Here is a 24,645-nt window from a genome sequence, read left to right on the forward strand (position 1 = left end):
GTCAGTCCTCCTTTTATAGGCCTTCCGCCACCCTCCCACCCCTAAAATCAGGGTTTGAATATAAAACTGCTCTTCTGTCACGTTGTTAATTTTTATAAAATCAATTGTAGATTTTGATCTGAAAACAGAAATATTTATTTCTCCTCCCGACTTTAACAAAATTTAAGAAACTTTAAATGCAAGAAAACTGATCAGCAATTAAAAAATTACCAAAACACAAAAAATGTCCGTGTCCGGAACAGTTAGTTTTAAAAAAAAAGTAAAAATTATGTACGACTGAGTTTTAGGGCCAGTTTACAAAAAAAAAAAAAAAAAAAAAAACTTTAAAGTCGTGATTAAAACAAGAGGAAATATTACCATGAATATTCCTAAATTTGTTAGAAAAAAGTAATCCGCAAATTTAGGATAAAAAAGTAGGACTTTAAATCTCGTAATACTACTTTTGTTTTGGGTGGCCCTAAAACTCCATCATAATTATGAAATCATATTGCATTCATTTGAAAAAGAGAATCTGAGGTTTTTCGGGATACTTTTGTTTGCGTTTTTTTTCCCCAGTGGATCGTAAGATAATTTTTTTTTTTAAAGTGTATTGCATTCAATTGTAAATGAAAAAAGATCATTCAAATCTTTTCCACATTTTCATTCGAACATGTTTAAGAACTACAAACAGGCTGGGCTCTAACCTCATCTGCTCATGGAAATTATAAGATGAGCAGAAAATGTGTTCTTCTTTTCTTTTATAATATGTTTTAGATTTTTTTTTAATACATGAAACGTTTTTTGTGTTTGTTTGCTTGTTTTAATTAAATGCAAAATGTTTCCATACTTTCATACTATGGAAGCACTTGTGTCTCATAATTAAAAATGAAAGTCAGTACCAGAAATGCCTTTTCATTTTCACAACAAAGCTGCGTTTGTTGACTTTGTTTGACAATTCAAGAAGAAAAAGAAAAAGCAGTTTGGCAGATTGATTTTTCATTTTATTTTTGAGTTGACAAACGCAGCTTCATTGTGAAAAGGAAAAACTGTTAATCTGTTAATCCATTTTAATTGTCAAATTAGATATTTCTAGTTGAATGTTGATACACATTTACTAGAGAACTTTTTGAAAATGAAATGTCAAACACCATTCTCTTTATCCTTTTATTAAAGGTGACAGATTAAACTTTGTTGAAGAAACGAAAATGCCGTTTGGCAGATTGATTTTTCATTTTCTTTTAAATAGATAGATATAGATAGATAGATAGATAGATAGATAGATAGATAGATAGATAGATAGATAGATAGATAGATAGATAGATAGATAGATAGATAGATAGATAGATAGATAGATAGATAGATAGATAGATAGATAGATAGATAGATAGATAGATAGATAGATAGATAGATAGATAGATAGACAACTTTATTTATCAATGGGGGAGGTTCCCGCATGGAAATTGACATCTCCATCGCATACAGCACTGGTTGACATACGTATATGAAAGAGCAGTACAGTATCCAGAAAAATTAGAACAGTAAAAACAGTAACAGTTTAAATATCTGCAGAACAGCATATACAAAAAAAAGTCATTCAGGCCCTTTCCCTTTCCTTTTCTGTCCCCCTCCCCCTTTAAGTCAACAAATGCAGCTTTATTGTGAAAATGAAAAAGCATTTCTAGTACCGACTTTTATTTTTTAATTATGCTACACAAACGCTTCCATACATGGCTTTCTTAAGGAGGGGGGAAATAGGAAATCCAGGTTCGTCTTCCACACCAGTTGGTGGCGGTAATGAGCTTCTTAGCTGTTTTGGCGCCGCTATTTCAACCACAGAAGAAGAACCCTGGCTGAATCTTTTACACTTCAGATGTTTTTACAAACTTTAGACTCATAAATAAAATGGACAGCAGCGATGAAGAGATGGACGGAGACGATGGCCAGTGGAGGAGCCAGTTCACGGGTCCAGAAGAACCCGCCACTTCCGGTAAACTCTGAAGCTTTAAGCTAGCCCGTGTCGGAGCTCGCGGCTGTCATGAACTTCAGTTGTGTCTCCGTTTTCAGGATGGAGCGTAAATAATCCTCCAGGAGCTCCTCACAGAGTAATTCTCCACTTTGACCTGGACTGTTTCTACGCTCAGGTGGAGATGATCAGAGATCCTTCTCTGAGGGAGGTTCCTTTAGGTAAATTCTCTGTTTTAGGCAATTTTCCACCGTTTTCTTGTTTCTGCTGCAGTTTTCTTTTTTGATTTCAGATTCCCGCCTTTCATGGAGTTTTTTTCTTCTTCATTTTATTCCATTTAGATGACATTTTACCGTTATGACCATTTATGGACATTATATAATTGCACTTCCCCACTAAATAATAAATTTATTTCCATTTGACATTTAATATTTAATGGATTAAGTGTAGTTTTTAATATTTCTGTGTATAATTAAAGGTAATTATAATGACCTCATTAACATGTGGATATATTTATATGGAGATTAATGTAGGCTACATGTGTGTCTATAAATATATTTGTGTATATTTCTATACCATCTTTTTCTTTAAAGGTTTTTTCCAGTTGTTTCATAGCAAATAACCCTAAGTTCTAATGTATTTATGTACAGATAAGTATTTATTTAGTTTACTTTTTTCTGTTTTAAATTCCAGATTAACCGCACTAGAGCAATCTGGAATAAACTGGATTAAAGCAAAAACACAGGAACAAAACTTTGTTAAACATAAATGTATAAACTTAATTTAAAGGACGAACAATACATTGTAACAGATAGGAAATCTCAGAGCAAAACTCAGTATCCAGGTGTGACTTAGTTATATACCTCTTAGAATTTAAAGTTGCTCAAACGATGACGTCTGTGTCCTCAGGCATCCAGCAGAAGTACATCATCGTCACCTGTAATTACGTGGCGAGGGAGCGCGGCGTCACCAAGCTGATGTCTGTAACCGATGCCAAAGAAAAATGTCCAGAGCTGGTTCTGGTCCGAGGAGAAGACCTGACGCTCTACAGAGAGGCTTCCCATCAAGTGACAGGCAGGAATCTGGAGCCGTTCTTAGGCTAATTAAAAACAGATCTACAGGATCAGATTGTGGAGAAGAGCGATCCTGAGACTCTGATTGACTTTACCTGCCGTTTTCCTCCTCTCAGAGCTGCTGTCGTCTTTCTGTCCTTTGGTGGAGAGACTTGGCTTTGACGAAAACTTCATGGACGTCACAGAGATGGTGGAAAGGCGGATGAAGGAGACGCCGCCGCCTGAAGGATATTCGTTTTCTGGACACGTCTACAACCCTTCCAGTGAGTTGGACTCGCATCGCTGCTGCAAACCGTCGCTGTCAGGAAACTGAGAGGAACTTGCAAATCAGGATATTTGCATGAGAATCTCGGTTTCTTTCCTGCAAGCGGTCCGTTTTTTGCAGAACGCCATGCCTCTGTGCAGACGCAGAGATCAGCGGCAGCGACCACCCGCGGCTGGCTTTGGGCTCCTACATCGCGGCCGAGCTGAGGGACGCGGTCCACAGCAGACTGGGCCTGACGGGCTGCGCCGGCGTCGCCACCAACAAGCTGCTGGCCAAGCTGGTTTCAGGCACCTTCAAGCCCAACCAGCAGACGGTCCTGCTGCCGGAGGACGTCGGCCACATCATGGAGTCACTGGGCGGAGTTCGGAAAGTTCCAGGTACGGAAAGATGGCCTCCTAAAAAGCAAACCTGTGGCGTGTTTGAGAAACTGTTCAACCTGGACGCTGCCCTCAGGTGTGGGGCATCAAACGGCTAAAAAACTCCACCAGCTGGGCGTGGTTAGCGTGAAGGACCTGCAGCTCCTCCCACTGCCTGACTTGGTGAAGGAGTTCGGAGGCGCTGTTGCTCGGCGCCTGAGGAATCTCTCCCTGGGTGTTGATGACTCACCTGTCACCCCCAGCGGGGCTCCCCAGGTGAGTCGGGACATTCGCTGAGCTTCTGACAAAAATACAGACTTTGATTAGATCAAAAAAGTAAAATATATACCACACAGTTTTTTTTCTTTTTTAAATGACTTTAATATGATAAAACGAATGATATCTGATTGAACACAGACAAAGGAAATGTGTCAGTTCTGGTTGTTTTTGATCTCAGTGCGGCATTTGTCCATTGGTAATTTCACATCTGAGCTAGCAGAAATTATATGTGGAGTTCCCCAAGGCTCCATCCTGGGGCCACTTTTTCTATTTAGCATTAACATCAGGGCTAATATATATATGTACATATAGTTTATATTTATACTTTTTCTAAAGTTTTTATTTGAATAATCACCCCTTTAATATTCTTGTTAAATATTTCTTTAAATTTTTTTGCCTGGAATTATTTTTGATCCCAAAATCACCCGAGTTAACGACATCATTTTTACTTTTCTTACAAAATAAAAGTCTTGTTTCTGTGATTCTGATACTTAAAGAGTTTCATTGTTGATTGAGGAGCAAACAAATAGATTTATTGACACTGTTTTCTATTACATTATTTTCTATATGATTTTATTTTATTGAGGTTCAAAGGAGTGAATGAAGAACTGAAGCTTCATCTAAAAACTCCTGTCGTGTTTTGTGCTTCAGTCTCTCAGCGATGAAGATTCCTTCAAGAAGATGAGCTCCGAGGCCGAAGTGGTGGAGAAGATCCAGCAGCTCCTCAGCCGTCTGGTGGAAAGGTCAAAGCAGCTCCAGCTGCCCTCACCGCCCACCATGTGCCAGCGCTTTGCTCCTCCTAACATTTCGGTCTTTTATTTTGGCGAAAAAGGATGCAGAAGGACGGCAGGCAGCCTCAAACCTTCCGGCTCACCATCCGCAGATACACGCCAACCAACAAGTGGTTCAGCCGGGAGAGCCGGCAGTGCCCCATCCCGAGTCACCTGGGGCAGAAGATCCTCTCTGGTGGGCCGGCTCTTCAGAAAGATTCTGTGATAAATGTTGTGCTTTTATTCTGAAACCCTTTGAAGGCGAAACATCAATCTTCACTAGAAAATTGGAAGTGTGATCTGAAAAAGTTTTTGGAATTTCCCTCAAAGATACAAAACAAAGAGATCCTTGAATCGCCCAAATCTATAAATGAGTTCTTCGGATGAGTATTTTCAAAATAAAAGCGGTCACTCGCACAACTGTAACACACACAAATACTGATATGTGGATGTGACCTGAAACGTTGGGATGTTTTCCATCGTGAACCTTCCAGAGTGGCCTCATTTCTGAGCAAAGATAAACCGTTACTGCTCCGTCTGAATTCATGCTCTTATTCTTTAGATTTTCTCGTCTTTGGTCTCTAATAGCCCAACAGAACCAGATGATCGTCTCTCATCTGATTTAGTGATGGAAACAGAGAAATAATCCATTAAAATGAAAACACGGTTGGATTCCTTTCACCAAAAATCTAAGAATTCATTTTTTTTAACTGAACATGGATGTTATATTTCAGTTTTGTTTCTCTGAGTTTTTCTCAAACTCTTCTTGAATGATCGGTTTCCTTCACGAACGTCTGCTCCTTCCTGCTCAGGCGCCACCGAGGACGCCGTCCTCCCGCTCGTCTCTTTGGCCATGAAGCTCTTCCATAAGATGGTGGACGGCGGCTCCGCCTTCCACCTGACGCTCATCAACGTCTGCTTCAGCAACCTGCAGAGCAGAGCCGCCGGCGCCGGTGGGAAGGGCGCCATCACCGCCTTTTTCCCACGGCGCTCCCAGAATCAGGTTTCTGTTCTTTACCTTCCAAAACCTTGAGTTTTTACGTCATGAAAAGTCTGACATGGATTCTGCTTTTTCAATAGTTTGGACTCTTATAAGCAGCTGAAGGCCGAGTGTTCATCCATCCATCCATCATTTATCAATCTGTCTTTAGAAGGATGAGAGGGTTGCTGGAGCCTATCCCAGCTGCTGTTAGATGAAGGCGGTTTTCATTCTGGATGTTTACCTGTGAAAAAATTTAGAATCATTTCTTATTCAGGGGTCAGCTTTTATAAAAATACGACTAACTATCGATTTTATGTTTTCATTTGGTTTGAATTTGATTGAAAACCAGCTTTTTGTGATTGTTTTTTTTTTTTTGAGAAATTTTAACGAAACAAAAGTGAAACTTTTTGATGACATTTTAAATTATTGCATTTAAAAACCAACAAAACATTTTTTTCCTGTAAGTTGACAAAAAATAGCAGCCAAATGCTGGAAAATGATTGTTTTTATTACCAAATTATAGTTAAATGAATCATTTCCAAAACTTTCAGGGTTTTTATTTTTGCGCTTTTAGTAATAAATAATAATACATTTTATTTATATACACTCAAGGTCGCCTCACAGTACAAAAGTATGTAAAAACATAAAAATACAACAATAAAGCTCCAGAACACAAAATATTTTAACAGTTAAAAACAGCAATTTAAATATTATGAGCTGAATGCGTGACGCAAAAGGGGAGTTTTGAGGTGTTTAGAAAACTGAAAGAGGGAGTCCATATTTTGTAGATCAGAGGGGAGGGAGTTCCAGAGTTGTGGGGCAGAGCGGCTGAATGCCCGACCCCCCCCATGGTAAGTAGACGTGGTCGTGGGACAGCCAGTCAGAGGAAGGGGGTAAAACAGTCAGGAGCTCTGAAAGATACGGAGGGGTGAGGCTGTGGGGGGCTTTAAGGTTAAGATGAGGATTTTGTAGGTGATCCGGTGAGGTACTGGTAACCAGTGAAGCTGCTGTAAGACGGGTGTAATGTGGTGAATGGGGGGGGGTTTGGGTTATTATTCCAGCAGCTGAGTTTTAAACCAGTTGAAGCTTACGGAGGGTTTTTAGTGGAAGTCCAGAGAGAAGGGAGTTACAGTAATCGATGCGGGATGAAGAGACTGTGGACTAGGACAGCTGTGGAGGGAGGGGGGAGAGCGGGACGGGGACGACGAATGTTACAAAGATGGAAGTAAGCGGAGTGGGTGATGTCACTGATGTGGGCGGTGAATGAGAGAGTGCTATCAAGGAGGACACCCAGACTCTTAACCTGAGGGGAGGGAAATATGGAGGAAATGTCGAAGGAGAGAGAGAAATGACCAACTCTGCTGAGAGTGGATTTAGTGCCAGGAGTTCGGTCTGATTGCAATTTAATTTAAGGAAATTTGCAGTTAACCAGGATTTAGAGAGTGAAGAAGGTGGAAAGTAGAGCCAGGTTTGGATGAGGTGTAGAGCCGGGTGTCGTCGGCATGGCAGTGAAAATGCATGTTGTGTTTCCGAAACATGTGACAGAGGGGGAGGAGGTAGATGATGAAGAGAAGGGGCCCCAGGACAGAACCCTGGGGCCCACCTGTGGTGATTGGAGAGGTGAATGATTTTAGCTAAATGAACCTCTTTATTAAACCAAAACTCCCAACAATGTGGTTCCTGGAATCGTCTGAGCTCCTCCTCTTCTGCTCTTCCCGCTGCAGGACTCGGCTCCGAGTATCGATGGTCGCCGCTCGGGTCATGGCGTTCCTCCAGCCCCCACAGGAAGCTCTTCAGGCTCTGAGGGGGAGTTCGGTGGCTTGGAGAGGAACCAGAGCTTCTTTGAGACTCTTCTAGAGAGGACAGACATTCCCCGCAGCACACAAGGATGCGGTTTTAATGAAGCCACCAGAACTCCGTCACAGAGACTGCCAGCAGATGTTGACCCAGAGGTGTTCGGCGCCCTTCCAGAGGAGATCCAGAAGGAGCTTTTAGGTTCTGCTCACCTAAACTCCTCCACCTGCCCCTCCATCGCTGATGCTCTCCGTTTACCTACAAACAAACCTCCAAAGACCTTCACGGACTCGGAGGGAAACAAATTCTGGAAGGATCCCAGTCCAGCCGACCCAGCGACGGCTGTGGGTCCAGAGCGGCTCGCGGGAACGAGAACCCTCACAGAGCGAGCGGCGTTTCCTCCGTCATCCGACCGCGAGCTGCCGGGAAACGTGGATCCTCTGGTGTTTTCCCAACTCCCGCTTGGAATTCAAAGGGAGCTGAGGTCCGAGTGGAGGCAGCAGAAGCCGGTTCTGAAGGTCCCGTCCTCCAAAGGTTCTGGCAGGCGCTCGCAGGGCAAAGACCCAAAAGCTGTGGGGGGGAGCAGTCAGCACAACAACCTGCTGAAGTATTTCAAGCGGAGTTAGAGGAGGTGGAGTCGATCCATGTGACCGTCTGTCAGGAGGAACGTTTAAAAAAAAAAAACAGAACGGATCTGGAACAAAAGTCTGTAACCAAACGCCGTGTCCAACCATTTCAAAATAAAACTTCTGCCGCTGCAGGTTTGATTCCTGACGGGTTTCCATTCTTCTCATTATTTCTCCACACCAGAGAAAGTTGTTTGTCCCCCCCCCCCCCCCCCTCCAGCCTCTCCTGGGTCCAGCGGGCCTGAAGCTCCTCCCTGGATCACATGTCCAGCTTGGGGGGGGTTTGGCAGTGTGACCGCCGTTCTCTGGTGGCCATCGACTGTTTCAGATCTGAATGGACCTGAGTTCTTCCTGAAGGTAAGAGCCTGGACTCGGTGGGGATCCTGAAGGCCAGACCCCCTCCTCTGCAGATGGTTCCAGGAAACGTCTGGTCTTGTTTGAGCTACTTTGATGCTTTTTGATCTGATTCCCATCTCCTCGGGTCTCCCTTCTGCTCCGGTTGTCGTCTGATCGTTTAAACCGGCGGTGTTGAAGGTCAATAAAAAGCCCGGCAGGCGAGGTTTAGACCACGCAGACATGTGGAAGCACTTGACTGCTCGTGTGGTGGTCATGTGCTGCTGCCCTGGTGACCGGCACTCGGGAGGTCCCGCCGCGCCTGTGGGGCGGTCTGCAGCCGCTCCTCACATCCAGATTTCTCGACTCCTTTCTGGCAGGTCCTGCTCAGCGGCACTATGGTGGACTGGGACTACGACTACCTGATCAAGCTGCTGGCGCTGGGCGACTCCGGCGCGGGGAAGACCACCTTCCTGCACAGGTACACCGACAACAAGTTCCACCGCAGGTTCACCACCACGGTGGGCATCGACTTCAGGGAGAAGAGGGTGGTGAGTGACCGTTCCTGCAGCAGACGGGATCAGTAGTTTTTTATGTAGTACACCTGAGTATTAGTAGAGCAAGTACACTATAAACTATGTAGGAGGAGCGCTAACAGAATATTCTCCAGACTAAATTTAGAAGGTTCATGTCAGTGTTTCCTATTTCGGCAGAGGTGACAGACGATAAAATGGGCTGTTTGTTCCCCGTTTGGGCTCTGATTTGTCCTCTGCTCGGGCTCAGGTGTACGTTGGGACGGGGGCCGATGGGGCGAGTGAGAGGAGCTTCAGGGTCCACCTCCAGCTGTGGGACACGGCGGGACAGGAGAGGTAAACCCCTCATGTACTCCTATTCATGGAGGGGCTCAAAGAAGGACCGAAAACACTCAGCTACTTTGGAAGCTGTGAAAACGGAGCCATTAAACAACAAAATTAGAAATAAATGTTCAAAGTCAATTGGTGTTTATTTTATGTATTTTTTATTCGGCCTGGACTGAAGGAGCGGATTCTTTTCCCAATTCTTCTTTCTTTCTCTCTGCACCTTTAGGCGAAAATTTCCCCCTCGGCACAGACTCAGAAACAACCTTTTTGCCTTGTACGCAGTGCAAATGAGTTCAAAACAGATACAAATATCACTCTAAATAAATTTTAGTCTAAATGATCAAAGGAGTTTATTCAAATATACTCCTTGTGTGTCAGAAGATCCTTAAGTCCCAGTTGTAACAGTACAATCTGTCTGTCACAAGAGCCCTTCAGCTCTGACCTGTTTGCTCAGCTGTTGGACAGGACAAATAAAAAAATAAAAAACATTTTTAGCGTAGTTAACCCCACCCCCCCAAAAGTGATGACATCACAGTGGGTCAAACCATAAAAAAATGAACAGGGCTAAAATCTCTTATGGGCCTCAATATCCCCATAAGTTTAGGTTTTTTCGGGGACATCCAAAGGAAATTTCACAGTCCCGCCACCAGGTCAAGTCTACAACCATCGCTGAAGTTTCATTGACCTTTGACCTCAGGAAGAAGCCACCATCTTGAATTTTCTAAAAGAATACCCTTTAGTTCCTTTCACTAACTCGAACTCCTTCTAAGGATTTCAGTCTATCTCCTCCTAACTCCTCGAGCATCGTTGCGAAGTTACTTGGGGAAAAAATGTGGAAATTAAAATTTGTAGATTTTGAACCGCGTTAGCGTGGCGAGCTCGCAAGAGTGGCGTTCTTGTTGCTCACATAGTTTTTACCATAATATTGTGAAAAATGTAATTCATGAATCGTTGGCTCAAGCTGAACAAAACAATCTGACATACGTTATGAGCATGTTAGGATTGTGGGCGTGGCTAACAAAAACCTCTGTTGCCAAGGAAATCGAAAAATGAATTTCTGCTGATTCTTCTAAAACTGACATCGACCTGTCAATCACCCCCAGGTGACCAAAACAGGAAATGGTTGCTATGGAGATAAAGCCAACAGAAAAGCCGCCGTTTTGAAAAAAGTGTTTTTAGTTATGAATGTAGCTCTGACCAGATAGTACATGGATTTTAAAAAAATCTTTCCTTGTTCTCTGCTTTTCTTAATGTTTAGTCATGTTGACACCAGAGTTTCAGAATAAAGCTTCTCCTTTACAAGGTCTTCATGAAATCGTGGACCTCCAACAGACGTTCTGCCCTAAAACTCTGAAACAGGAGGATATTCCTCTGGAACCGTCTTTACCTGCTGGAAAACATGACGGAGAGCTGACTTTCTACTGTTTCTGAGGATGTTTTGAACTTGTACTTTTTACTTCTGATCCTTTTAGTTTCATGCGCAGCGTTGATTTCGGATGAAGCTCCTGAAGCTCCTCCTGGAGCAGACGCGTGAGCCGCGGGTCGTCGTTGCCCTGGAAACCACGGCCTCATGCCAGTTCTGCGGGGCTGAAATCACATGATCAGAAATGCCGGCGAGGTTAATCCTCTTTTCTGCCAGCTCTGATTGAACTCTGCTTGCAGGTTCCGCAGCCTCACAACGGCGTTCTTCAGGGACGCCATGGGCTTCCTGTTGATGTTCGACCTGACCAATCAGCAGAGCTTTGTGAACGTCAGGAACTGGATGAGTAGGTCATCTCTCTTTTTTTTTTTTTTGGGTCTTCTTATGCTCTCGTCGGCCTCTGAGCTCATGCGTCACATGACCTTCTCTGCGACCTGTCAGGTCAGCTGCAGGCCAACGCGTACTGCGACAGCCCAGATGTGGTGCTGGTGGGCACTAAGGCAGACCTCAAGGACATGAGGAACGTCCACGCCAGACAGGCTCGAGAGCTGGCAGAGCGATACGGGTGAGCAGAGGAACTCCATCGATTATAAATTTCACTACGTTTGATGTTGAAGGAAGTTTTGCTCAACTTTTCCTGGTGTCCTAATTTTTTACAAACTTTAGCCTTTAAATTAAAATCTTAGAATCTTGCAAAAAAATGTACCGTAAATTATCCGAAATTTACTTTTATTTAAAGAAATGCTTACAGTGAAACAGCTTTAGCCATGCATTTCTGCATAAATTCAAACATTTATGCAGGTCTTAGATTTGTCCACCAGGGGGCGCCCTTTCTTCCTTCTGCCTTCACTGAATTCTGCAGGGCTTCAAGGTGTTGAAACTAGAGGCTTTTCTATTTATAGTTAGTGCTTTAATGGGTTTAAATGTCGAATTATGATGTCAGTCTTTCAATTTTGAAAACGGCCTCAAATTCGGAACATTATTTAGCCAGTGTACTGTAAGGAATTGCTCATTTGAAATGAAGAAGAAAATGTAAATTATTATGTAATCATTTTGAAGAAGCTTTAGGAAACAAATCCTTTTTGCATCTGAGAACAAAAAATAAAAGGTTTAAGGTTAATAACAGATGACTTCTTGTCTGAATATTCTCAATTTACTTGCATTTGTGAGAAATAACAAGTGAACATTGAAATTATTTACTTTCTATTTTTTTATGGGTTTTATTTATTTGTTACCATTTATTAAAATGTTTGTTATTACTATTATTATTATCTATTTTTTATATGATTTTTATTATATTACTATTATTTTTTCTTTTTATTTAACATTATTTGATGTATTATTGTTAGTATTACATATATACTTGATTATTTATATACTTTTCTATATGTTATTTCTATCTTTGTTTTTCTCTGGCTGCTGTTCTTTGTAGTTTTTAATTTTTCTTATGTAGTGATTTATTTCTTTATTGTTTTCCTGATATTATTATTAATTATTAAAAATATATTACTATTTGCTATTATTTTTCAGTTTTTTAATAGCATTATTCTATACTTTTATTATTATTATTATTATTATTATTATTATTATTATTATTATTATTATTTATTATTATTTAATTTCATAATTTGTTATGGTTTTTGTTTTGGATGCTTCCCAAGATGAACAAAACATCAAAAAACGTGAGAAGCCACGGTTGATTACATTTATGATCGGACATTTCGTCCTTTTTGATGTCATTTTTATGAAATAAATAATATTTTAGGAGCCTTATGTTTATTCTCCTGTTGAGAAGGAATTTAACCCTGCGACAGACTGGCGACCAGTCCAGGGTATCCCTTGCCTTCGCCCAAGTGGCCGGGATAGGCTCCGGCAACCCCGTGACCCCGAAAGGGAATAAACGGTTAAGAAGAAGAATGAATGAATAAATGAGAAGGAATTTAATCACTGGTTCACCACTAGATGGCGCCTTCCTGCTGCTGTTCTGTCGTTTTTCTGAATTTTTTAACACTGAACCTTTTCCTAGAAGGGATCGTTCATTGCACTGGATAATTCTAGGCTTCCTCCATTTCCCAGCATCCCTTACTTTGAGACCAGCGCGCTGACAGGAGCGGGTGTGGACCAGGCCGTTACCACCCTGCTCAATCTGGTGATGAAGAGGATGGAGCAGGGGGCGTACGGCTCGGAGCCCAACGGCAGCCACAGCTGCAGTCGTGAGGTGGAGGAGGCTCCTGTCAGGAGGAGGTGCGCCTGCTGATGGGAGGAGAAGACCTTCAAAAACTGGAAAGAGGCCGAATTTCTATCGATTCTTTCAACACAAAATGATCAAACTTCAGATTTTTACCTGGAATTTTCTACCTCGAGGTGTTTTTCCGGCCATAATAACCAGTAAATTCACGTCTTTGATCCTTTTTTGTGACTTTTTTAAAGGATAATTGTAACGTTTTGTAGAATTCTTTAGTCTAAATTAGAAATAAATGTCAATTTGGCAAAATATGGAGTCCTAAATGGAGACATTGTGGTGGTTTGAGAAGAACACTGGAGCATCTTCATGATGAAGAGTCTGGAGTGAGGTCAGACGTTTCATGGAGGCTTCTTCTAATGAATTAATGATCCTAAACATTTCCTTTTTGAACCTTTCACATTAAAAGCATGGCTGATTATGGATTTTGCTATGAAGAACAATTCTTTTGTTTCTTTTTTTAAATTATTTTTCTCAACAGGAATATTAAATTTTTGTGGTTCGTTATAAATTATTTGTTTCTGAACGTTAGTTTAATTTTATTAAGTAAAAATAAAGTAGCTGTTTAGAGCGGTCAGATTTTAAGGAGGCGGAGCTTCATGGAATTAGGCCAGCTGTTCATTCATTCGCTTCCCTCCACGTTTTTCCACTTCCTGTTGAAGCACGATCTCATTTCTCCCAAATTCTCTGCCGGGTTCTCGTCTGGAACTCCTTCAGAGGTCGTGTGGACTTCATCCTCATCACCTGTGCAGATGTGGCAGACGGTCGCTGCTGTTTGGCAGAATGTCTTCCTCACCTGCAGATGTCCTGCAGGTCCATCTGCTCCTAACTGAGCCGTACTGTGATGATGGAGGTCAGAGATCCATCACACCAAACAAGACCTTCTGGCTTCCAGTTTTCTTCCATCAATTTGAAGCAGCGATCCGCAGGAGCCAGCATGGTGTTTTTCCTCACAGCAGAGCCTCCCTCTGAAGGTCTTCCTTTGGAGATCGGGTCCTCCGGAAGATCCAAACAGATGGACTACAGCGTCTCCATCTCCTCTCTGCACTGTCTTGTCTGTGACCGTTTCTTTTTCCCAGAGCTGAACTGAGTCTGGACTCTGGTCTTCAGGTCGTGTGGTCATGTGGGGAAGAAAACAGGGAAGTGTGGCGATGGAAAAAGGAAACAGAAGAAGTCCCGACGGAGCCGTCTGTGGAGCCCGTTCAGATAAAAAGGCTGGAAGGATGAAGCCTTGTGAAACATCAAGGCACGAATAATCAATTGAGTCAAAATTGTAAATGATCCAGTTTACTAGTTTAGTCATTATTGTTTCACATTTCCTTTGATTGATTCAAGATGCCTTTATTTTCACAGGAGTTCATGTTTAAGATGTAAAAGAACCTTCTAAGAAAACAGTGTTCATGCTTATAATGTGAATTTGAGTTAAGACCTTTACTGTGAAGGCTCCACCTACTTCCGGTTTCTCCGTGAAATCCCTACGCATGCGCCAATTTAGCAGAGACGGGAAAAAACGGGAAATGACGCTACAGCGACAAGAGAAACGGACTGATAATTGTTTAAATCTATCATTTGTTTTAGCATCTAGCTGGAAGGCGAACAGGTAGGATTATTGTTATGTGTATTGTATACATTTTGGGATTGTTTGCTATTCGTTTTGTTTAAAAGAACGAAATATGTTTCAAGTCATCCAACAACAAGCTAACGACGCTACTAGCTAAAAAGGTAAATCAAAAAAAGAATTGTTGTAGGTTTGTTATTTTCCTGTTCTTCAGCTTTTACGGTGTGATTATGACTGGAGTAAATAATTGAGTGCATCGTCTGAATCAAGTAAGGCTGGAATGCTACAAAAAATATTCAAATCAAAAACGGAGCCAGCACAGCACAGGACAGGTCACGTGACCCTGTGATTCCATGGAAACCTCTCTCCGCACTGCCCTCTAGTGGCCATCTAGGGAAAGTGACTGATTTTGCAGTGAAGGGTCTTTTATTTTGGGCTTCTGTCTTCATAGACTTCATTACATTTGTAACATTTGATTTTCTGTCTAGCCCCATTTTTTATCCATAAACAAAGAGCCCGGAAAATGATAAAATAATTCAAATATATCAACAGGTGTGTGAAGAATTACACGACAATAAGTTAACAGAACTTCACATTATCAAAATGAACCTTAAGCACATCCTAATGCTTTGTTTAATTCGTATTTTACTTTAAATTACTTAACGATGTGAATGAATGGTATTTACAGTAAAAATTCGTTCTAATATAACCACAAAATAAAACAGTTTATTTCGTCTTGATCTGGATTTGTTCCTTTGGTTGCAGTTGGTGGATTATGTTGTTGGTTCACTGTTAAGCCACGTTCTGTGATGTTCATTAGTTTAAGAAATGACATATTTTGGTTAAAGCAATTATAACTTTGTCTTTGAAAGTATTCAATTCATTTAGTCATAATAAAGGTTTCAAAGTCCTATTCTGACTCAGTAATGACACTGAAACTTAATCAGTTTAGTTGATTAAGCCGTTCATCTATGATAAATACCACTACTATTTATAAAAATATTTATAAAACAAGTTAAGCTCCTGTGACGAAGCTATACCTACATGGGACAAATCAAATTTGATAGCAGAGAAGAAAACTTGATTTTATTCATGTTGTAAACAGAAATCTGCAGGTCACATTTTTGACGCGTTTCTGAACTGTTTCTTCTCAACACATTTGTTGATTGCACACAGTAAAGGGTAAAGGGTTTGAATCCAGATGGAATAAAAACATGGCGCGTTGTTTTTCGGTGGTGGTCGTTTAATGCACAGAGTTCTGCAGTTTCTTTCCTGCCGGATGAAACAAACCCCCATGAGCTCCGATGGCATCGTTTTCTGTTCCACTCATTCTGCAGGTTGACTGAATATTTATGAATAAAACGTCCCGCCGTGTTCATCAGAGGCGTTTGACACCGCAGACGAATTGAAAGAACATTCACGGAGTCGAGAAGGTCAGCAGAACATAAAAGTGTTTGTGTCACAACATTCAAGAATCAGAAAAAGAACGCCTCTCTTTGGTTTGACGAACAAAACTGAAAGAAAAGAAAAGCTTCAAATATTCATTTCTTTTTCTCTGTAGATTCGTTTTATGACCATAATTACACTTATTAGTAACTTGAAAACGACAAAATGTGTTGATGTACAACTGGAAGGTCTCTGTCGCTGCCTTGCAGTCAAACAGAGAGCATCCCGCCGTAAACAGACCGCTATGGAGCTGCAGGGAGAAGCACATGGTGGAGTCATGAGACAGTCACGAGGCCAGACGCCGCCGTTCACCGGCTTATGTCCGTCTGCGTCCGCCTGCAGGACCAAAGAGCTGTTAAAGGGCTGCAGATTAGCCTTGTTAATATATATATATGTATATATAAAGAAAACATTCAGATTCATGTTTTGTTCCTTGTCATATAAGAGGATTTAGCCCCAAAAGCAACATTCCTCCATGAAAAACACTGTGCAAACCAAAAACAAATCACATTAAAATCAGCTATTATATTGAGTTGTACAAAACCAATCTAAAATATCTGCATGCAGTCATAAATAGATTATGATCTTTTGTACAAGATGCATAAAATGACATAACATTCCTTCTCTTCCATGTTTTAACGTCACTTTTCTCCAGTTTTAGTAAAGTTTTTTGTGTCAATGAAATTAACTAAATGTTCTCCTGATTTCTTCTAGATCCAACAACTTTTAGATATAATACCAGGGCTTTGGCTGTGATCTATAGGTTATGAGGTACAAACCAAGAAAAAGACAATGTAGGCTTTGTAACGTGTCGGTAAACAGAGAAACGTTTGAAGGGCAGTTGTGTTAGCTCAGGACTCCTTAAAAATCTGAGGGAATATCTCAAAGTCCAACAACTTCTAAAATCTAATAAAATTATTCATTTTGTTTCCACAGTCACGAGTTAAAAAAAAAAAGTGAAATTAACAAACCAGACGGGGAAATTACCCAGCATGCTCGCGTCAGAACAACAGCTAAAGATCCACGTTGATGAAAATGGTGTTTGTAACGCAGTTTTGTGGGATTTTTCTGATGATCGAATCAGGAGCAGACGAAAGGAATATGTGTGATTTAAAGCTCTGAACTCTCAGCAACTGGGAGGGGAAGAGGGGGCGGGGTTGCTCCGCGCCCACAGTCCTGCCCACCACCCAGAGAGGAATTTCTAGTGATCTCCTGCCGCTCTGCTGAAACTATGTCCTATAATAGATTTTATTTTTAAAAAACGGCACAATCACAATCAATGCTGTAGTCAAGTCTCCCAAATCGGGAGGCAGAAGTTGCATTTTTACACGCCGCACAGTAGCCGGGAGTTTTTTTGACGAAGTAAAAATTGTATAGGGACTAGACGATTTTATTTTTCGGTCAGTGGCCGCCAGGGCACATTTCTGGGACCCGCGTCGTCTGCACCGGTGACGGGCCCGCATGGTGACATGGAAGGTCGCCGTCCAGAGACATTTACATACTGCCCTGCGACCACCCAGCTGCCGCCCGATTCCATAACGCCGTCATCCCTGCCTGACCGACTGACGCCCACCATCGACATTTGGGATTTAAAAAAAAAATTGGGCTGCACCAGCTAATCTTGAAGCTTCTGCCGATGCCTCCCCAATAGATCAGAAGATGATGTGGGACTTTTATTTTACAAAAGTTGTTTGAACTGATTTAAAATGCAGTATAGGAAGCCAATAGAACAAACAAACGTGCAAGGATCTATGAATTAGTTCAGTATGGCGCTCGCATCATGGTCCAATGACACATAGAGGACAGTGGAGGAAACCGCCCTGACTAAAACAGGCTTGATTTATTTTGAAACTTGACCTAAACTTTAGAAAGTACTGCAGGAACCCTTCTGCGTTCATCTTGTTGGAGGCTGTACTGGGTCAAGCGATTCTCAGAACCTAATGTAGGCCAACCAGGTGCTGTGTTTACAACAGACTGTTAGTGAATTCATGGCTTACTGCTGGAATGTTGATCGTCATTTCAAGACTTTGAAGAATTCTGGCAAAGTTTAAGCCACTATTCAAATTTAAAGCAAAAGACACGTGTTCGTTCATAGGAGTCTGTAAACCATCGAGGAAGACCTGAACGGGCGTGAAAGTCTGTCATTATCTGGGATCAGGCGAAGGAAAGAAAACACTGATCTAACTCGTTCCCTGAGATTAGGCAGTGCACAGGATCTACTTTAAAGGTGATGCAGGCGTTTCCGCGGGAGACGGAGGGTTAGGAGGACGAAAAGCAGAGTCCCTTGCAGACATGTCACCTTTGCTAACGGTCATCAGCGGCCATGCAAAGAACAGGAACATCAGCAACAGAGCAGCTTCACCACGGAGCACAACAACAAACCGGGTGAAAGACGAGATCCACAACCTGGACGAGTCTGACATCTTTAGGTTAGGTGAGGGATGACGATGGGGTCTGTCCGCGTGCGTTCATGCTCGCCGGTGCCGTCTCGTTGGATGACTATGTACAGTGGGACAGACCCAGTTTGGTGACGCCCTCCCTGTGCAGCTTGTAGAGCAGTTTGAACTCGCTGGGCAGCTGGTGAGTCTCCTGCCACTTGGTGGTGAACTTGGTCCCTTTCTTGTCGTAGTAGTGGTATGGCAGGTCTTTGCCCGTGTTGGGGTCCCAGCCAAAGGGCCAGAAGCCGTAAAGGTGGATCTCGTCGCACATGGAGAAAGCCAGCGTGTACATGAGGATACCGGTGCTGAGGCGTTTGGGAGACAGGTTCTTAGTCTTCCAGTATCTGTGAGGGAAACAAAGGAGATCAGATGTTCAACCGTGATCCAAACCGCTGATCTCCTGAAACCATCTGACCACACCACCTCCTATTTTCATTACGATCCATTATGGTCTGATTTGTTATAATCCAATTCAGTCCACTTTAGTCATGAAGGGTCTATCTACTAGGTTTTATTTTGGCAATAGTCTGGTGATATGATACGCACCGAGATACATGTTTCACGATACGATATGTATCGTGATACGTATCATGTGTCCCTCGTCCCACTACAAAGCACCACGATCTGCGATTTTACATGGTACTGGCAGCAACATGACACAGTTTCGATACCTATCCCAGACAAAAACTACATAGTGTGTGTCTCATAAGGACAAAAACCGAGAGACCGATTGAACATTTAGCATTTAACACGAGCGGATTCTCGCGAGATCTGGTAGTTGCTTGGTTCTGCTCGAAGAGGCTCAGTGGGCGGCGCTGCCAGCTAGCGGTTGGGGGTCTAAGTAAAAAACCAGAGTCTGACGCTGAAGGACGCTCAGAAATAATTAAATAAATATCGTGTTGACAGAATTTAAAGTGATACGAGTATCACCAAATGAATACATATATCGCATAATCGATTTCCCCTGCACCTCTAATATTTACTGCTAAAGTACTGCAGAAAAAAAAACACAATAAAAAACAAAAGAAAAAATTATATTTTTTTAGAAACCAGTTTGATGTTTAAAACATTTTTTGGACTTACATAGATTTATTTGAGAAGAATTGTTGAGTAAAAAAAGCATTTAAAAATTCTTTATTTGTTTTACTGTTTATTATTAATCATTGTGAATCTTTGTCATTATTTCAGAGATCCTCCTGGTTTTCAGAGAGTTTAGGTGTTTGGGTTTGGGTTAAAACCCTGACCCAAACACCAAAGCCCAAAACGCGCATTTACCGGACTTTTCTTTGGACGTGGTTGCTGGATCGCGCGACTCCAAAGCCGGTGTGAACGCAGCATCAGAAAAACTTTAATGTTCTGCACAGGCGACCATCGGAACCTTACTTGTTGACGTTGTGCATGATGTTTCCAGGCCAGGCCAGCTCGACCTTCAGCTGACCTTTATGCTCGACAAAGAAATCCACCAGAGTTCGGGTGACCGTGGCAGAAGTGTGAAGGAAGAAGGCCGGGATCCAGAGGATGGCGCCTTCCAGCTTCTTCAGGTGGAGGAAGAAGTTGTTCCTGTCTTGGATGGTCAGCAGGTTGTTGTAGTACCTCTCCAGGATGCTGGGGTTGAACGTGGTCATGTTGGTCTTCCTGCCCACGTCCTTGGAGTAGACGTCCGTGGGGGCGAAGTTGCAGCGGAAGACGAAGTCGGCCTGATCGATCTCGGGGCCGCAGTGGCTGCCGGTCAGGATGCCGCTGTTTCCCACCACGGCGCACACACTGTAGTGCTTGTTGAGGATGGGAGAGATTTCCGGGAGGAGCGACTTGAAGTTGTTACTGATGGAGAAGACGTATTTGTGGCTGGAGTAGTCAAAGTGCATCAGCTGGCCAACACGCACGCTGTTCTTCGTGAGCGAGAAGTTGTTGGGAATGTCGATGTAGCTGAAGATATCTTTCCTGAAAAAGAAAACAGTCTGTAAATTTTCTTTTGAGTTGGTGACTCCTCAGTCCGTGACCTTCAGGCTCTCCAGGTCCTGGCCGATGGTTGAATTTCGAAACGTATTCACACAATAACAATGTGCTTAAAAATGATTTTTCTTGTTTTGAAAACCTCCCAGTGAACCGCCACCTTAACATGGTGGGGGAGTTTGATAGCTTGAATGATCCCAGGAGCTAAGCTCTCTGGGGCTTAAGCCCCTGATAGGGTCTCCCATGGCAGACAGGTCCTGGGTGACGAGCCAGACAAAGAGCGGTTCAGAACCCCCTAATGAAAAGAAACAACAAGGACCAGATTACGTCGCCCGGATTGGCTTCACCGGTGCCCCACTCTGGAGACAGGCCCGGAGTTGGGGCTCGCAGGCGAGCACCTGGTGACTGGGGCTTTTCCCATGGGCCCCGGTCGGGCACAGCCTTGGGACCACTCTCCCATGGGCCCACCACCCGTAGGAGACTTCAAAAGGGGCTGGTGCAATTTGGTTTGGGTGGCAGTTGAGGGCGGGTGGCTCGGCGGCCCAAACCCCGGTCACGGAACTTGGCTTTGGGGACATGGAACGTCACCTCTCTGGGAGGGAAGGAGCCTGTGCTGGTGCGAGAGGTTGAGAGATACCCTCTAGATATAGTCGGTCTCACCTCCACACATAGCCCGGGCTAGAGAGGGATTGGGTTGGACTTTCTACCACTCTGGAGTTGCTCAAGGTGAGAGGCGGTGGGCTGGTGTGGGCTTACTCGTGAGCCCCCAGCTCAGCCGCAGCCGGAGTTCACCCCGGTGGACGAGAGGGTCATGTCCCTCCGCCTCCGGGTGGGGGACAGGTCTCTGTGGTTCCGGCTTACGGGCCGAACAGCAGTTCGGAGTACCAGACCTTCTTGATGTCTCTCGAAGGGGTACTGGAAAGTGGCCCAACGGGGGACTCCATTGTCCTCCTGGGGGACTTCAATGCTCACGTGGGCAATGACAGTGGCACCTGGAGGGGCGTGATTGGTAGGAGTGCCCCCCCCCCCCCTGATCTGAACCCGAGTGGTGTTTTGTTATTGGACTTCTGTGCTCGTCATAGTTTGTCCATAACGAACACCATGTTCAAGCACAAGGGTGTCCATCAATACACCTGGCATCAGGACACCCTAGGCAGAGGATGTCAATGATCAACTTTGTAGTTGTTTCAGGCACCTTCGGCCCTGTGTCTTGAACACTCGGGTGAAGAGAGGGGCAGAGCTGTCCACCGATCACTACCTGGTGTTGAGTGGATTCGCTGGTGGGGATGGAGGCCAGAAAGACTTGGAAGACCCAAACGTACTGTGAGGGTCTGCTGGGAACGTCTGGCTGAGCCCTCCGTTAGGGAAGTCTTTAACTCCCACATCCGTGAGAACTTCAAACGGGTACCGAGGGAGGTTGGGGACATTGAGTCCGAGTAGACCATGTTTTCCACTTCCATTGTCGCTGCTGCTGCTCGGAGCTGTGGTCGCAAGGTCTCTGGTGCCTGTCGCGGCGGTAACCCCCGAACCCGGTGGTGGACACCGTAAGTAAGGGATGCCGTCAAGCTGAAGAAAGAGTCCTACCAGACCTGGCTGGCTTGCGGGACAGAGGCAGCTGACAGGTATCAGGAGTCTTAGCGAGCTGCGGCCTGGACTGTTGCGGAGGCAAAAACTCTGTCCTGGGAAGACTTCGGTGAGGCGATGGAGAAGGACTATCGGTTGGCCTCGAAAAAATTCTGGCAAACCATCCGGCGCCTCAGGAGGGGAAAGCAGTTTTCCACAGGCAGCGTTTTCAGTGCAGATGGGGGGCTGTTGACTTCGACTGGGGACATTGTCGGGCGGTGGAAGGAATAATTTGAGGATCTCTTCAATCCCACTGACACACCACAGTACTTTTTTTTTTTTTTTACCAGGAGCTATGGTACAGTGCAATGAACTGACGCTGATTCCAATACAGGGGAAACAACAGAACTGGTCGGGAAATGTTCATTTGTATTTATAGAGAATAGCGCACCCAACTGTTCAAACACAAGTGACATATGAACCGTGGTTCGACCAAACGATGCATTTGGCGCTTCATACGTCATCAACCACATGATCTGCGCTAGTTGACACAAGCCCCGAAACATTGTGCCGAACCACTCTACTTCATGAAGGTGCAACAAGCGCCGGAGCGTCCGTGTCAAACGGGTCATCCTTATGTTTCTGATTCTGTTTGCCTGCCGCCTGCCTGACCCTGATTTAGCTTTTTGGACTTTTAGCTGTGCTAATAAACCTGCTGATTTGGAACCAGCCGTCTGCCTGTTCTTGTGACAGTCCTACAGGTATCCAGTGGTAGTAACATACTCTACTTAATGCTTTTAGTAACTATAGACAAGTATGAAGTTCCGGGATCATTTATAATAAAGGACATTATACATATTTCCCTTTGAGTCATGTCCTTTTTGGTGAAACTCCTTTTTCTGATCGAGACACTCACAGAAATGTTTATACTTTCCAACAAAAAATATAAAAGTAATTTTTATATCCTTAAGCATAGTGAGCATAGTAAAATGAATGAAAATGCAATAAACCCATAAAGAGTGCGCAAACATTTCACCCACATCTGTCCTGGTGGGATTGAATAAGAACACAGTCTGGGTAAATCTGCAGGTTGCTAAGCATTTCATTGGATTAGAGTGGAAACAGAAAGTTCTGGTCTCACCTCTGCTGGTAAAAGGCTGTTCTGTTAAACTTCCATTTGTACGGTTTACCTTGAAGCTCCTCATTCAGGGCAGTGGTGAGAGGAATAAAGGAGGGGTCCAGGAAGTTCATGGCCGACTGGGACCTGAAAACAATACAATTACAGGCTCAGGACGCTGCCAAATTAGGTCAGAATTACTGCAGGATTATGAGGTTTTCTCCTAAAATGTTGGTCAGTAACTGCTTTGCTGATTTTTGGCAATATCCTGGAATGGAAAATTCATATTTAGGACCTCTTTGGAAAAAAAAGGGGAAATGTAGCAAACTCAATGTTCCCCATTAATCAACATCTAAGCCATCAATCAACATTTGAGCTTTCTTTGCGAGGTAGTAATGGGCCAATGTTTGGGTGGAGATTCTAGAAACACAAGATAAAGATACTTTATTGATCCCAGTTTGGGAAATTGGGTTGTTGCAGCGACCGTAAACTACAAACAAACAATGATTGACAATCAGGAAAACAATCGGTTCAGATAACATCTCTAGAAAAACAGACTTCGAATGAGTTTATCTTTGGGAAATGGACGATGAGTTATAAAACATGATTGGTTGGTCCAAATGTGCCAGTCATTAGTTCACTCAGGAATGCCAAATATGGTTAAAAAAAATGTTATGTAGGTTTTGTTTGGTACCTGTAGCCTAGAACTTGATATTTGTATTTTTAAAATGCATGTGTGCAAGTTACAAAACAAAAGAAGTACAAATCTGAAGCCTCAATTCCAGCTCCATGTTATACTTCTGGGTTGGCTTTGAAAAATCTGACATCTGGGGCTGGGATAGACCCAACAAAACTCTGAATTACTGCTCTTTGAAACCAGCCTGAAGTGGTCATTTGAGGAACTGGAACACGTAGTTCTTCCAGGTGGGCTTCAAATTCTAAAAACTGAAAGTGGGAACCAACTCGGACGTCCCATCCAACCATAAGAGTTTGTTGAATCGAGCCTCTTTAAGTTGATTTATTAATCAATTGTTGGTTTGATATGATAAATTAAGATAATTTCATATTTGGTATGTTGGTTTCCTGTAAACCATACAGTAATTAAAGCTCTGGTTGATTCATAAAGCCTGTCTCAACATCCGAGTGGAATAAAACCTTCATTTTTGTATTTTCCATATGTTGTAAATATTCGGTGCAGACGCTTTGAATCAAAGACCCGCAGATTCTCCTCGGATTTCCGTGATGTGTCACGGTACCGGACGGACACCGGCGTTGATCCTCGGAGCTTCAGCACCTCGGACAGCTCAGTGTTTGATTTTCGTGATGCTGAGTTGCGGTTCTGGGCGGCGCGAGGCCACGTCCGCGCGCTCCGCAGCATCCCGTCGCTCACTTACCGAAAACCCGCGTGGAACATGATCCGCGGGCCTCCCACGGACGAGAAGAGGCTGTCTCTCCTCAGAGACACGTAGCTGATGAGCGACAGAATGAGCACGACCGCGCACAGGATGCCCAGGCCCAGGGCCTTGGCGATGCGGACCATCTTGGGGGCCTGTCGGTATGTGGCGCGTGACAGCGTGGAGGCGTCGGCTGGGCTGGTCCCGGTCGGTTCGGCTCACGAGGCCCTTTTC

At 43.5% G+C, this 24,645-nt stretch overlaps 3 protein-coding genes across 4 annotated transcripts; 2 read left to right on the forward strand and 1 right to left on the reverse strand.

Annotated features, from left to right (window-relative positions):
• Nucleotides 1–1,745: 1,745 nt before the first annotated feature.
• poli (polymerase (DNA directed) iota) lies at nt 1,746–8,399 on the forward strand. Of its 2 annotated transcripts, XR_013658224.1 has the most exons (11): nt 1,756–1,966; nt 2,044–2,163; nt 2,852–3,016; nt 3,132–3,278; nt 3,421–3,657; nt 3,734–3,912; nt 4,567–4,658; nt 4,748–4,881; nt 5,498–5,688; nt 7,392–8,166; nt 8,272–8,399. XR_013658224.1 is itself a non-coding variant. In XM_011478765.4 (10 exons), exons 1-10 carry the CDS (start codon nt 1,882–1,884, stop codon nt 8,085–8,087), a joined length of 2,046 nt encoding a protein of 681 aa, XP_011477067.1. In that variant the 5' UTR covers nt 1,746–1,881; the 3' UTR covers nt 8,088–8,235. The 2 variants fall into 2 exon arrangements, 1 of the variants encoding a protein (XP_011477067.1); XM_011478765.4 differs by lacking the exon at nt 8,272–8,399 and having other exon boundaries at nt 1,746–1,966; nt 7,392–8,235.
• A 274-nt stretch (nt 8,400–8,673) lies between these two features.
• On the forward strand, nt 8,674–13,194 carry LOC101172416 (ras-related protein Rab-27B). The gene is made up of 5 exons (XM_023958193.2): nt 8,674–8,971; nt 9,204–9,289; nt 10,943–11,046; nt 11,142–11,265; nt 12,777–13,194. The coding sequence occupies exons 1-5, from the start codon at nt 8,819–8,821 to the stop codon at nt 12,955–12,957; spliced, it is 648 nt and encodes a 215-aa protein (XP_023813961.1). The 5' UTR covers nt 8,674–8,818; the 3' UTR covers nt 12,958–13,194.
• A 5,251-nt stretch (nt 13,195–18,445) lies between these two features.
• On the reverse strand, nt 18,446–24,557 carry siat8c2 (alpha 2,8 sialyltransferase). The gene is made up of 4 exons (NM_001201497.1): nt 24,412–24,557; nt 23,042–23,164; nt 19,768–20,325; nt 18,446–18,728 (listed from the first exon to the last, which is right to left on the reverse strand). Exons 1-4 carry the CDS (start codon nt 24,555–24,557, stop codon nt 18,446–18,448), a joined length of 1,110 nt encoding a protein of 369 aa, NP_001188426.1.
• Between the last annotated feature and the right edge of the window lie 88 nt (nt 24,558–24,645).

Source organism: Oryzias latipes, chromosome 9 (genome assembly GCF_053564925.1).
Source record: "Oryzias latipes strain Hd-rR chromosome 9, Olatipes_Hd-rR_3.1".
NCBI lineage: Eukaryota > Metazoa > Chordata > Actinopteri > Beloniformes > Adrianichthyidae > Oryzias > Oryzias latipes.